General features: G+C 46.2%; 1 protein-coding gene across 2 annotated transcripts in view; it reads left to right on the top strand.

Annotated features, from left to right (window-relative positions):
- Nucleotides 1-13,802, top strand: part of herc2 (HECT and RLD domain containing E3 ubiquitin protein ligase 2) — a 34,632-nt gene extending 20,830 nt beyond the window's left edge. For both annotated transcript variants that reach the window (XM_057039417.1, XM_057039416.1), the window contains exons 60-91: nucleotides 62-239; nucleotides 391-472; nucleotides 594-765; nucleotides 841-985; nucleotides 1,510-1,735; nucleotides 2,216-2,387; nucleotides 2,686-2,872; nucleotides 3,780-3,923; nucleotides 4,003-4,194; nucleotides 4,667-4,820; nucleotides 4,915-5,022; nucleotides 5,108-5,239; nucleotides 5,413-5,571; nucleotides 5,766-5,884; nucleotides 6,195-6,320; nucleotides 6,425-6,580; nucleotides 6,682-6,996; nucleotides 7,130-7,344; nucleotides 7,480-7,657; nucleotides 7,783-7,944; nucleotides 8,383-8,474; nucleotides 8,561-8,700; nucleotides 8,798-8,985; nucleotides 9,070-9,267; nucleotides 9,373-9,456; nucleotides 9,742-9,883; nucleotides 9,959-10,153; nucleotides 10,379-10,491; nucleotides 11,797-11,987; nucleotides 12,068-12,173; nucleotides 12,246-12,458; nucleotides 12,618-13,802. In XM_057039417.1, coding sequence (XP_056895397.1) covers nucleotides 62-239; nucleotides 391-472; nucleotides 594-765; nucleotides 841-985; nucleotides 1,510-1,735; nucleotides 2,216-2,387; nucleotides 2,686-2,872; nucleotides 3,780-3,923; nucleotides 4,003-4,194; nucleotides 4,667-4,820; nucleotides 4,915-5,022; nucleotides 5,108-5,239; nucleotides 5,413-5,571; nucleotides 5,766-5,884; nucleotides 6,195-6,320; nucleotides 6,425-6,580; nucleotides 6,682-6,996; nucleotides 7,130-7,344; nucleotides 7,480-7,657; nucleotides 7,783-7,944; nucleotides 8,383-8,474; nucleotides 8,561-8,700; nucleotides 8,798-8,985; nucleotides 9,070-9,267; nucleotides 9,373-9,456; nucleotides 9,742-9,883; nucleotides 9,959-10,153; nucleotides 10,379-10,491; nucleotides 11,797-11,987; nucleotides 12,068-12,173; nucleotides 12,246-12,458; nucleotides 12,618-12,890 — 5,257 coding nt within the window. In that variant the 3' untranslated portion in view covers nucleotides 12,891-13,802. The remainder of the gene's footprint in view (nucleotides 1-61; nucleotides 240-390; nucleotides 473-593; nucleotides 766-840; nucleotides 986-1,509; nucleotides 1,736-2,215; nucleotides 2,388-2,685; nucleotides 2,873-3,779; nucleotides 3,924-4,002; nucleotides 4,195-4,666; nucleotides 4,821-4,914; nucleotides 5,023-5,107; nucleotides 5,240-5,412; nucleotides 5,572-5,765; nucleotides 5,885-6,194; nucleotides 6,321-6,424; nucleotides 6,581-6,681; nucleotides 6,997-7,129; nucleotides 7,345-7,479; nucleotides 7,658-7,782; nucleotides 7,945-8,382; nucleotides 8,475-8,560; nucleotides 8,701-8,797; nucleotides 8,986-9,069; nucleotides 9,268-9,372; nucleotides 9,457-9,741; nucleotides 9,884-9,958; nucleotides 10,154-10,378; nucleotides 10,492-11,796; nucleotides 11,988-12,067; nucleotides 12,174-12,245; nucleotides 12,459-12,617) is intronic.
- Nucleotides 13,803-14,029: the final 227 nt, after the last annotated feature.

Below are 14,029 nucleotides of genomic sequence, written 5' to 3'. Positions count from 1 at the left end.
TGTAGTTTTCACGAATGGCCTTGTGGATGAGGCTATAAGATTATGTAATTTTCTGCTTTAGGAACTGTGACAAACCCCGGTTGATTGAAGCACTTAAGACAAAGCGCATCCGTGACATTGCCTGTGGCAGCTCTCACAGTGCGGCTATAACCTCCAGTGGGGAGCTGTACAGTTGGGGTTTAGGAGAGTATGGCCGCCTTGGTCATGGGGACAACGCAACTCAGCTGAGGCCTAAACTGGTATGTTCACTTCACTTAATCCCAGTTACCCCACAGTGAAGGGTAGGGTTATTTACACCCTCGAGTTTCCTGCATACTGTACATTTTGATGTTTTGCCTCCATAAATCATTAGGACTTGGTGATAAAGATTGCTGTGTGTTTGTATTCAAGGTTAAAGTGCTTCTGGGTCACCGTGTTATCCAAGTGGCTTGTGGGAGTAGGGATGCCCAAACTCTAGCTCTCACTGATGAAGGTACAATGTCTAACCTTTGCTCTTTAAGGCCAAGGAGGAAAAGCCCATATATATTTTTATAATTTTTTAACTATCCTCATTTCAGTATGCAGTTTGTTATATACGGCATGTGTTTTCTCAGGACTGGTGTTCTCATGGGGCGATGGGGATTTTGGGAAGCTTGGTCGTGGAGGCAGTGAGGGCTGCAACATCCCCCAAAATATAGAGAGGCTGAACGGGCAGGGTGTCTGCCAGATTGAATGTGGAGCGCAGTTCTCTTTAGCTCTGACTAAATCTGGGGTTGTCTGGACCTGGTAAGATGGAGAGATGAGATGGAAATGCACTAATTTATTTTTGCCTCCAAGACTCACTTTTTCCTTTCCAAACAGGGGAAAAGGAGACTATTTCCGATTGGGCCACGGTACCGATGTACATGTGCGAAAACCCCAGATGGTAGAGGGGCTAAGAGGGAAAAAGATTGTCCACGTTGCTGTTGGTGCATTACACTGTTTGGCTGTCACAGACACAGGACAGGTGTGTACTGACCATCACCTTTAAATCACATAGATCAGGCACTCTCAGCTGTTACCATGGTAATACTCTGGGTGTTTGAATTAATATTTTAAATAACTTTTTTCAGCACCTGTGACCTTCACTGACAGCTAGCTAATTTCATCTTGTTTGTCACTGCCCCTCAGGAAAAATGCATCAATATTATCCCTTCAAATAATTTAATACAAGTGGTAAATGTTTAAAGATAATTAAGTTTCGCAACTTTGTCTTCTCAATTAGTGTGATTAGTCGTAAATAAGTTAGCTGTGTCTTATTACCTTAAAAAACCTTGTTCAGCACAGGTTTTTATTCACAATTTTTTTTTATTCTGACTGCATTTTGTCTTTGCCGTCACTGATCACTAGTGGCCTACTAATAGCAGCAGCTGGCCCTACACTAACAATGTTTAGTAGATTAATGACACCAGAATGGTGGCAATCACAGTTGATTTAAATGGTTTTGTCTTATTTTACATGTTGTCTCTTTTGATGTTACTTCTTAATCAGGTGTATGCATGGGGTGACAATGACCATGGGCAGCAAGGCAATGGCACAACCACCGTTAACAGGAAGCCAACACTGGTGCAGGGTTTGGAGGGACAGAAGATAACACGAGTGGCCTGTGGCTCCTCTCACAGTGTAGCTTGGACCACTGTGGACGTAACCACACCCTCGGTTCACGAACCCGTGCTTTTCCAGACAGCCAGGGACTCCCTCGGAGCATCTTATTTAGGTAACCCTCCTCTACTTCTTGCAGGCTACTAACATTGCTTGAAATGCCCTTGCCATTAGTTTTGACTAATGCGTTTGGAAAGAACCGCTCTGAAAATTGCTTTTGTTTTATTCACAAACAAATGTACCAAAGACGGTGGTGTCGCGGTTAGCAGTGTCACCTTACAGCAAGGTCCCGTATGCAAAATTCAACTGGGACTAGGGCTTTTCTGAGTTTGCATGTTTTCCCCGTGCCTGCATGGTTTCTCTCCTGGTCAACTGGTTTCCCCCCACTGTTCAAAGATATGCATTTAGGGGATAGGTCCTTTGACAACGCTAGGTGTTCAGAGTTTGTCCACAAGGTGGAGCTGTTCATTTGAAAATATTGATGTCACTGCATAAACAATAAGTGTGATAACACTGCAATTGTGTAACTGCCCGGTAAAAGCTGGAGTTTATGTTGCATCAGTGACAGTGTCTGTTGTGCTGCTGTATGCAACAGGTGTCCAGTCAGACAGTGACTCATCAGCAGTGAATAACAAAATGTGTGGGCAGAGCAGCACAAAGCCCAATCGACCGTCTTTGGCCAAGATCCTCCTCAGTCTGGATGGGAACTTAGCCAAACAGCAAGCTCTGTCTCATGTGCTCTCAGCCCTGCAGATCATGTATGCAAGGTAAGTTTCCACACATCCTCCAGTAGTCAATCAGCATCCTGCAGGTCCTGTGGCTGCCACCAGTATAGGTTATCTATCATTTCTTTGTCCCACTTTGAAGTACATTGTAAGCCCTCAAAAATATAATGTATAAACACTGATAATGGTAAATTGACAAAATATTTGTTGAGGTGCATTGAGCCTTCTGATCAGGATAAGCAGAATGTACATACGGCCTTTAATTAATTCAACCGCTGTCTGTTAATGGTGTGACTAAATCCATATTTCTGCTGACTGGACATGTTTATTGATTGTCCAGGGATGCAGTGGTTGATGCTCTGATGCCAGCGAGCATGATTTTACCAGCAGAGCGTCCATCCAGCTCACCTGTTCCCCCATCAGAGTCCTCATCCTCTTCCAGTGTGAGTGATGAGGAATGTCCTCCCATCCCACCTGAAGCTGAAGAACGGGTCAACCCCAGTCTCTGGCAGGACAAGAAGGGAGAGGTGAGAAATGCTTTGAGTGCTTTTTGGACACTGACAAAAACAAAAACCCAGCATCTGAAAAGTGACCATCGCTGCTATATAGTGAAAAATTGTAAATGACAATAGAAATAAGATGGACATAATTTTACATATAAATACCGTATATTAGATCAGAGCAGCCAATCCTCCTCTACTGCTCAACATGTTTTTTCACACTGCTGTCTGTCACTAGCTGGGCCAAATTAAGAGGCAGCACTCATATTGCTTCCACACGCATTGGTCTCCCCACACCTAAACTCACAACCGAGCACTAGGTCCATCACACCCTTTGCAACATCAATAGAACAGTTCATCACACACCCACTCAACCAACACCTCATCCCACTACCCTCGGAGTGCAGATACAGAATTCTAAAATTCAGGAAAGCTCGCCAGGCGTATCTGCAAAAGATGCCTTTAATGTCTGTTTAGTTTCCTGGTTGGGTTTCTGTCCAGTTTGAGCTCCCTGTGATGTGTTTTTGTCTGAGATGTTCAATGATTTCTGTGAAAATATCCTGTTGATGAAACACTGTCACTTCTAAACACTGTCTGAACTTAACTGGACGGTATCTAAATATATTTTGTTTATATATTGTCACAATACATATATAAAAAAAAAAGCTTACTGATCTCCAGTCAGTGACTTTTCACGTAACATTCAGGAAAAGTTAAAAAAAATAATATATAACAGCTTTTTTTCATATTGCGATGTCACAAATGCAATTAATCATTCAGCCATAGTCTATGTATACAGTGTGTGTGTGTGTGTGTGTGTATATATATATATATATATTATATATATATATATATATATATATACATACATATATATATACATACGTATGCTACTGTTATAATATGTCACATCTGTGTTTGTTACTTCCAAAAGGTTCCCTCATCAGACGAAGCTGTCACACCTTCATCAGCTATGACTCCGTCTGCCTCTGGCGCCTCATCACGCCCTTTCATTCCTGTCACCGATGACCCCGGAGCAGCCAGCATCATAGCTGAAACGATGACCAAGACAAAGGAGGTCAATCTCTTAAACTCACTGCTTGTTTGCCATGTACCTGCCCGACTCTGCCATATTCTTAAACCGCGTTATTTTTCAGGACTCTGAGTGTCAGAGTAAAGTAATTGGACCGGAGCCACAGTACCTCGACGAGTTCACAAGCCTGCTTGTTCCCGACGATACTCGCGTGATGGTGGATCTGCTCAAATTGGCAGTGTCCTGTCGCTCTGGTGAGAAGGGCAGGGAGGTGCTGTCTGCTGTGCTGTCTGGCATGGGTACAGCTTATCCACAGGTGATTACCTCCTTTCTCCATTTTTTTTTTAAATATACCAACCACATGTGCATATTTGTTCTCAAACTGATAACCTGCAGTAGCTGGCAGTTGGGTCTACTGGGTCAGTGTGTTTCCTTTCCCATTTGGTCAGATTGCTATAGTATGGCCATTTCCTGCCAATTATAGAGATAGTGACAGAACTTTAAGCTCTGTTGACTATACGCTCTTTGTCTGCTGCTTTTATACAGTTAAACTGGATTTAAATCTCTGCTTCCATTCACTGGTGTCGTTTGTTTAGTCTATTTTTACCAATCGAGCAATGTGCTGCAGCGTTACTGACTTCATCTTTACATTGATAAACACCCCCAGGCTCATGTGATATCGTCGTATAGTGTGGACAGTGATCTTTGCTACAAAGAGGTGGAAACGCATGCAGAGACTGATTACAATCATTTTAAACCTCCAGCATTTTTGGTTGTCTGGTGCGCAGGTTGCTGATATGCTGCTGGAGTTGTGCGTCACTGAGCTGGAGGATGTTGCCACAGATTCCCAGAGCGGACGTCTGTCCTCCCAGCCAGTAGTTGTCGAGAGCAGTCATCCATATACAGACGACACCTCTACAAGTGGTACTGTGAAGATCCCAGGTAAGGGGGGGATTACAACAAGGGTAAATGTTTTTAACATGACGTGTTAAGACACTTTTAATGTTGCTCATCAAGACTATTGAATATCCTAAAGGTGCTGAGGGTCTTAGGATAGAGTTTGACAGACAGTGTTCAACGGAGAGACGCCATGACCCACTGACCATCATGGACGGAGCCAATCGGATCGTCTCTGTCAGATCAGGTAATTAAAGCAAAGACAAATGAAAGTGCGGCGTGCTTGTCAGCAAGTCAGAAATGAATGTGCGTGTCTCCTGTGTGGCTTTCAGGTCGGGAATGGTCTGACTGGTCCAGTGAGTTAAGGATCCCAGGAGATGAACTTAAGTGGAAATTTACCAGTGATGGCTCAGTCAATGGGTGGGGCTGGCGTTTCACTGTGTACCCCATAATGCCAGCTGCTGGTGAGATATTGTCAAATGAATTAATTTCTGATTCCATTCATATTCATGACAGTGCAGTGACAAAAAACAAACTATATCATTACAGTAATTTATTTCATTTGACAACATGAGACCTTGCTGCAATTTCACTGCTTCACTGAGGCCTTTATCAGTGTTCTTGTGTCCTTTCCCAGGTCCCAAAGACTTGCTCTCAGACCGCTGTATCTTGTCCTGCCCCTCCATGGACTTGGTCACCTGTCTTCTGGACTTCAGGCTCAACTTTGCGTCTAACAGGAGTATTGTCCCTCGGCTGGCTGCTTCCCTTGCTGCTTGCGCTCAGCTTAGTGCACTAGGTACACAAAAGCCTCTGCTAAGCACGTTGTTCACACCATATTATTATTTCATTCCCCACTAATGTATTGTCACATGGCCGTATGGGCAAAGTTCTACTAAGAGTTTTGAGATTGTCAGTTCAGGTGGAGCAACATGTACAACTTTGACATTTGTGTGATATGCATTTAAGTATTAAATATGTTATTCCGTTCAGCTGCAGGACACAGAATGTGGGCTCTCCAGAGACTCCGAAAGCTCCTCACCACAGAATACGGTCAGTCCATCAACATAAACCGACTGCTGGGTGAGAGTGAAGGCGAGGCGCGCTCTGTGGTGAGTGAACTGCCTAAAGTGATTGGGGATTTATAGCCTGGAGAGGGTAAATTATAATTATTCATGTGAAACTTAGCTACTTCTACCTTGGTTTTTCATTATTTTCTACCTGGCAGGTTTGTATTCACTTTCCAGAAAGTTGAAAATGTTGTTTTTGGCGATAAACTCTGCTGTCGAGTACCTGCGATCTTAATGTAATGCATGTCATCGTACATTGCAACGTACATGAACCATCGCTCACCAGCTCATTGAGATACAGCATCAATCTTTGAGAAGTGATGTACTTAATTATTTCACCTTATTCCTCCAGAGTTTTACAGGCAGTGCGCTGGCTGCTCTCGTGAAGGGCCTCCCAGAGGCTTTGCAGAGACAGTACGAGTACGAGGACCCCATTGTGAGGGGGGGGAAGCAACTGCTTCACAGCCCATTTTTCAAGGCGTGTGAATATATAACATATATAGCAATACAAACACATACTGTATATAACATGGATATTTTATGCTTTATATGCAATTTGTTGCTAACGCTAACATTTTTTAGGTGTTGGTAGCTCTAGCCTGCGATCTAGAGCTTGATACCCTACCATGCTGTGCTGAGACCCATAAATGGGCCTGGTTCCGTCGTTATTGTACTGCCTCCAGAGTTGCCATAGCCCTCGACCAAAGAACCTCTCTACCCAGACCATTCCTCGAAGAAGTGAGTGTGTCAGGCCGTAACGTCAGCAGCAACACTGATCTAAGATTTTAATCCATGCTACGTTTTAAATCAAACCCAAATCATTCCTGACCTTCTTGTAGGTTACAAAGAAAATTCGGGAGCTCATGGCCGATCACGAAAGCATGAACAGCCTTCATGAAAGCCACGACCTGTTCAAGCGCGAACACGACGAACAGCTTGTGCAGTGGATGAACAGGAGACCGGATGACTGGACGCTCTCAGCAGGAGGAAGTGGCACAATCTACGGCTGGGGCCACAACCACCGCGGTCAGCTGGGTGGCATCGAGGGAGCCAAAGTAAAAGTACCAACTCCAACTGAAGCACTTGCTACGCTGAGACCAGTTCAGCTTATCGGTGGGGAACAGACTCTGTTTGCTGTCACTGCTGATGGAAAGGTATTTAATGAAACCCATGTAGGCAGCATCCATTCTGGCTACTGCACATGGCAGCTGCATCATTGCATCAGAAATAACAATCTTAGATGGACAAGGAAATTATAATATGTTGTACTGTTGTCTGGATCCTTAGCTATATGCAACAGGATATGGAGCTGGGGGCCGATTGGGTATTGGAGGCACAGAGTCTGTGTCCACCCCCACTCTGCTGGAGTCTATCCAACACGTCTTCATCAGGAAAGTGGCTGTAAATTCTGGAGGAAAGCACTGCTTGGCACTGTCATCTGAGGGAGAAGTCTACTCGTGGGGAGAGGCCGAGGATGGGAAACTTGGCCATGGGAACAGAAGGTTGACATGAAATCAAATATCCCACATCCCACTCACAATGTTTTAGTGAATAACTAATTTCACATACAAGTTTATATCACAGCAATAATTCAATGTGCTGACACTGTGAGTTATTCATTTCTTTATTGTCTTCAGTCCCTGCGATCGCCCTCGTGTAATAGAGTCTCTCCGGGGTGTGGAAGTTGTGGACATTGCTGCTGGAGGGGCCCATAGTGCCTGTATTACTGCTAGTGGTGAGCTCTTCACCTGGGGCAAAGGTCGCTACGGACGATTAGGTCATGGAGACAGCGAAGATCAACTCAAACCCAAGCTGGTTGGTGAACTTTGTCTCGCTTTCCCACAGCCCAGTAATGTGTATCGTGTACTCAGTGTGTACTTGAACAAATTGCAGTGACATTGAAACGGCATAAAGCTGGTTGGTGTCTGTGTTTGTTCCAGGTGGATGCTCTGCAGGGTCACAGGGTCATTGATGTAGCCTGTGGCAGCGGGGATGCCCAAACACTGTGTCTAACAGATGATGACATGGTCTGGTCCTGGGGAGACGGGGACTACGGCAAATTGGGCCGGGGAGGCAGCGACGGCTGTAAAATCCCCATGAAGGTGAGGCAATTTTTCTGTGGAGTCATATAAGAAGCTTGAAGCCTCTTTTTGTCACGTTATTTCAGATAAAACAGGCTGAAAAGGAGATGTGTCATCAGTGTCCCCTTTTCCTTTCTGGATTTTCAGCCATCACCACTATCACGTTTCAAATCTGCCATTTTGAGTGCTTAGAATCACCAGATGGATCTTGTGTCTTGAACATTTTGAGAATGAATTTGAACAATCAATAAAAATACTTCTATCCAATATTTCTATCCAAGCACTTGGCTCATGTATAATCTATTCTTCTAGTTTAAATTAGAATGACTGTCAAGCAATAGGTATTTGTGTACCGTTTGTTTTTTAATAGCTTTTCTAGGGTATTTTCTGTCCTTGATAACGTGTGGGGAGACAAGGGACAAATGTGATATTTAATTATTTGTTTTTTTCCATTTTCAGATCGACTCACTCACTGGACTTGGAGTAACAAAAGTTGAATGCGGTTCTCAGTTTTCGGTGGCTTTAACGAAGTCCGGGGCAGTGTACACCTGGTGCGGGAAGCGCAGCAACACTCTCATGCTCTCAACAATGCTGCGCCGAGGCAGCTGGTTGTAAATGACCGTTGTGTCATCCGCAGGGGAAAGGGCGACTATCACCGTCTGGGTCATGGCTCCGATGACCACGTCCGGCGGCCGAGACAAGTTCAGGGTCTGCAAGGGAAGAAAGTCATCGCCATTGCAACGGGGTCGCTCCACTGTGTGTGCTGCACAGAGGACGGTGAGATGAAAGGTCTCCTGTAGGACCTCCCCTGTCATGTTGCATCAGCCTCCTGGGTCATATACAAGAAATGGGACCGCTGTGCTCTTGTGTTCAGGTGAGGTGTACACGTGGGGCGACAACGATGAGGGCCAACTTGGAGACGGAACCACTAACGCCATCCAGAGGCCTCGGCTGGTGGCTGCACTACAGGGCAAGAAAATCAACAGGGTGGCCTGTGGCTCCGCTCACACTCTGGCCTGGTCTACAAGCAAACCCACTAATGCTGGCAAACTACCTGCACAGGTAAGTCAGAAAAGTCGAGGTTCATGTTGTTTGTTGTTCCAATAAACTGCGATAAAGCTCATCAGCTTATTTGGTTTCTTTCAGGTTCCCATGGAGTACAACCACCTGCAGGAAATCTCCATCATGGCTCTGAGGAACCGGCTGCTGCTGCTGCACCACATCTCTGAGCTTTTCTGTCCGTGTATACCCATGTTTGACCTGGAGGGCCGCCTGGGGCAGACTGGACACGGCCCTTCAGTCGGATTCGACACACTGAGGGGCATCCTCATCTCACAGGGCAAAGTAAGACGGCATCGGGTCTCAAAAAATACACAGCAGCTGAGTTTGTCTGGATTTTACAACAGTGATCCACTTAACACTCCAACTTTTTACTGTTCTGTTCTTCAGGAAGCAGCTTTCAGGAAGGTGGTCCAGGCCACCATGGTGAGGGACAGACAGCATGGACCCGTGGTGGAGCTGAACAGAATACAGGTAGATCAGATATGCGCAGTTTCACAATCTCTTCTTTTTTTTAATGTCCTCCCCCTCTTTCACTGGGAGGGTGTGTTCCAAACATGTGATCTTTCATGAGGGGATTTTTCTGCTCTGAGAGTTTAGTGTGCACCAGCCTGCCCGTAGGAGGTCCTAGACTTGGCTCGTAGTTCTGTCAAGAGATGCCACGTTTAGGAATTCATGGCTGTCGGCGCTTTTATCGACTTGGCAGGAAGTTATTTAAGACAAAACATACCCCTAATGTCGAGCCGTTGTCGCCTGCAGGTGAAGCGTTCACGCAGCAAAGGAGGCCTGGCAGGTCCCGATGGAACAAAGTCTGTGTTTGGTCAAATGTGTGCCAAAATGAGCTCCTTCAGCCCAGACAGTCTGCTGCTTCCTCATCGAGTGTGGAAGGTCAAATTTGTCGGTAGGTCATCCACCGTCGGACCTCTTCCTGTGCCGAATGTTTGAATTTACGGACATTTTCTTTTCCCTTCCTCAGGCGAGTCTGTGGACGACTGCGGCGGCGGCTACAGCGAATCAATTGCAGAAATGTGCGAGGAGCTGCAAAATGGTCTCACGCCACTGCTCATCGTCACTCCCAATGGGCGCGACGAGTCGGGCGCCAACAGGGACTGCTTCCTCCTCAACCCCGCAGCCAAGTCCCCTCTTCACATGAGCATGTTCCGCTTCCTAGGTATAATCCTCCTCCTCTGCCAGTCGGGCCTCCCGGGGTGTTAATCCCAGATAAACAAAAACTGAAAATATGCATGTTTTTGTTTGTTTGTTTACCATTCACACTGTGGTTTCACTCAAGGACAGCCGAGCACGCTTCAATTCATACGCTTTTCAAAGGTTTTGTGAAGGACAGAAATAAATAGTTCGATGGTGGTATAAGACGCTCTGCCTTGTGTGTCTGCAGGAGTGCTCCTGGGCATCGCCATCCGGACTGGAAGCCCTCTTAGTCTCAATCTGGCGGAGCCGGTGTGGAAGCAGCTGGCAGGCATGAACCTGACGATCGCCGACCTCAGTGAGGTACGTACGCAGCCCTGCTCCTGGGGCCTTCCAGTGCCCGTCACTGTGTGTTGATGATAACCGGCTTTGCAATTATAACTTGTATTTATGTACAAAAACTGGAGTTCACCCATAAACCTGACTGTCGTCAGTGGAGCGCCCGGAAGTCAGTCAGTTCATTATGCGGAGGCCGCTGCGTTTAGAGAAAGCTAAAGGAGATTAGCCACTCTTTCCTGTGGGAGTGGAATGGACCAGCAGGTGGCCCCTCACATGTAGCTCCATCCACATACGTGTTCACAGCACCACAACACTGGTCACACGGTGTCTAGACCAAAGGGGCACATCTAGCGCCTTGCACTTAATACTGACCACACGTGATCAGAGCAGAGCAAAGACCAAGAGAAAACCGTCTCCATAGTTTCCCCTGTAGCATTTGATGTTATTCATAGTCGTCGTCCAAGATCAAAAACAGACACTGATCCGTCAATTAGAAATCTCAATCAGTTCCATCCACAGTTGAACTTAACAGGAAGCAGAATAGGAACCTGAAATGGTCTTAAAACTGCTCTTATTTTTGTATATCAGGGATTATCTGATGTACAACCTTGGGTTGCTTGTCCACTAGCTTTAACATGCATCGCATTACTGTATAATGTTACATGCTAGTCAACATAACTAGTCTAATCTGGATTGTGCTGTTACCTGCACCCTCATTCAGTACCGGTTCTGTCTTTAACCTCCATAAAACATCTCATTTGTAACATATGTTATACAATACGTCAAAGCCTCGTGACATGTATTATGTCCTGCAAGTGGGAACATTCCTGTACGTTACTTCAGATTAGGTCTTAAGCCCGTCGGCTGCGTGCTCCGCAGAGTTCTACCGTCAGAACCGCTCCTGCAGAATGCACGTACCTGTTGGTCTGAAGGATTAAAACATTCGTTCCTTTTAAGCAAAATGGGTCACGAGCCACAGTCTCGGCTTTTGTTTGCAAGGGGAAAGGTTACGTTCCGCCTGGTCCTCACACTGTGATCATGAGCTGCTGAGCCAGCGTAATCGTTAGCGTAACACGAGTGAAGGGGAAAAAGGCAGCCTTTTTTCTTCCACAAAGCCGCTCTTATGTGGTTTTGCCCTGAGGTCCGATGTAAAACGAATCCAACACAAGACTCGTACGAGGGCAGAGCTCACCGGACCTGTATTGTGAGCACCGGCGCCTACGTGCGCAATCAACTTCAAAATATTTAGAGGACGTCTCTGTTCACGGGACAAACGTTTCAACGTTAACATATGAATAAAACAAGCAAACATTCCGATTCACTTTGCAGGTCGATAAAGATTTCATTCCCAGTTTGATGTACATCCGGGACAACGAGGCCACGGCCGAGGAGTTCGAGGCCATGACTTTGCCCTTCACGGTGCCCAACGCCAGCGGCCAGGACATCCAGCTCAGCTCCAAATACTCCCACATCACTCTGGAGAACCGCGCAGAATATGTCCGCCTGGCCATCAACTACAGGTCGGAGAACCATCCGATGAGATGGAATCTGTGTTTTCAGAATTCCAGCGTCTTTAAATGAAGCCTTCTCTGCCGTTCAGGCTGCATGAGTTTGACGAGCAGGTCTCCGCTGTGCGCGAGGGGATGGCTCGTGTCGTTCCAGTGCCCTTACTTTCACTTTTCACTGGTTATGAACTGGAAACTATGGTAAGTGAGAGCGCACTCTGAGCCAGGGCGGGGGGGCGGGCGGAGCCACGTTGACAGCGTTCATGTCCTCAGGTTTGTGGAAGCCCAGACATCCCTCTGCACCTGCTGAAATCAGTGGCCACGTACAAGGGAGTGGAGCCGACCTCGGCCCTGATCCAGTGGTTCTGGGAGGTGATGGAGTCCTTCTCCAACACGGAGAGGTCCCTTTTCCTGAGGTTCGTCTGGGGTCGTACTCGGCTTCCACGCACCATCGCTGACTTCCGTGGTCGGGATTTCGTCGTGCAGGTAAGACGTTTTAAACATGAGCAATGAATTATGTAGAGGCAAAACATTTAACTGTGACTCGCTTGAGACAGCTGCTGTTCCAGGAAGCTGCTGCAGCTCCAGTAGTGTCCAGTTGCAGGCTGATATCAGTTTGATGACCGATTCCTCGTCTGTCCTCAGGTGTTGGACAAGTACAACCCTCCTGACCACTTCCTGCCAGAGTCCTACACGTGTTTCTTCCTCCTGAAGCTGCCCAGATACTCGTGTAAGCAAGTGCTGGAAGAGAAGCTGAAGTACGCCATCCACTTCTGCAAGTCCATCGACACCGACGACTACGCCCGCATCGCCCTCTCTGGGGAGCCCGCTGCCGACGACAGCAGCGAAGATTCTGACAATGAGGACGCCGACTCCTTCGCCTCCGACTCCACCCAAGACTACCTAACAGGCCACTGATGTTTGTGGAAGGGTGATTCATTTCTGATAAACAGACTCTCCATCAGGTGCTCCACGATGACACGTCTGTAGGGGGAAAACGTGCAATGAGCTTTAAAAGCTAACGCAAAGAACTTTATTTAGTTTCTTTAAAATACAGTGGCGTGATCAGCTGAACTTGTTATGGATGTGAGAAATACATGTTATTTAAATGACTGGCTTCAGCCTAGCACTGTGGTAGATTTCTCCCCCTGGTTTTGTGTGAATTACATTTCCTTAGTTTGTATATAAAATAATATGCGACAAAACAGTAGGACAATAATTTGTTTATTGATGTTTCTTTTTACATATATAAACATTTTTAATGTAAAAACAGGTCAGTATTTCTCACATGGCTTAGCCGGAGCCAACAGAAGGTCATTTTAGAGTTCTTATATTTGTGCTTCTCTCAACCACGTCTGCATACGTCGCCCTGGAGGGACAGCGCGCCCCAAACCTGAGCACTCGCAACAGCCTGGATGGAGCCGACGGGGGCAGTTCCTCCGTTCACAAACCCCTTTTGGTGATTTTTGCATGCTAGCATACACTACCTGTGCCGCCACTCCAGCTGGATGGAAGACGGAATCAGAAGATTGTGGCTTAATGTTGGCCCACATTCATGTTCCCACAAGAGCAACAAAAGGTCACCTGGGGTCAACTAGTTCCCACGTATCATCAATGAACATGTGCCAGCTAGCGGGATGTTTGGGTGGTGTATAAATATGGTGCCACAGATTTGAAAGTCAGTTTTACAGACTCCAGTCAATTTTCATTTCTTTCGGTGATCTCTGGTTAAAGGCTGTATATGTATGTGCCATGTATTCACAGAAGGTCCCGTAGCCGCGTAATAAATGTCGATACACTTCTGTTAATAAACTAAAATGGGAAACTTCACCGCTTCTTCAGGTGCTTTCAAAATATTGTTTTAGGAAACGTAAAAAAAAGAGACGAGCTGCGTTTTTGTGTGTTTGTGTCCCATAAATCTGACAGTGGGGTCAAAAAATGTTGGACTTGAAACTCCTGAAAGAGTTAACGCTGCAAAAGTCGGTCAGAGGATCACGTGGGATTTCTTTCCACCAGACGTGGAACAGGAACCCGCTCTCCTCCCGATTTCTCTGACA

The sequence above is a fragment of the Takifugu flavidus genome, chromosome 7 (assembly GCF_003711565.1).
Source record: "Takifugu flavidus isolate HTHZ2018 chromosome 7, ASM371156v2, whole genome shotgun sequence".
In the NCBI taxonomy this organism is placed as follows: Eukaryota; Metazoa; Chordata; class Actinopteri; order Tetraodontiformes; family Tetraodontidae; genus Takifugu; species Takifugu flavidus.
This window is presented reverse-complemented; position numbering and strand designations above follow the sequence as displayed.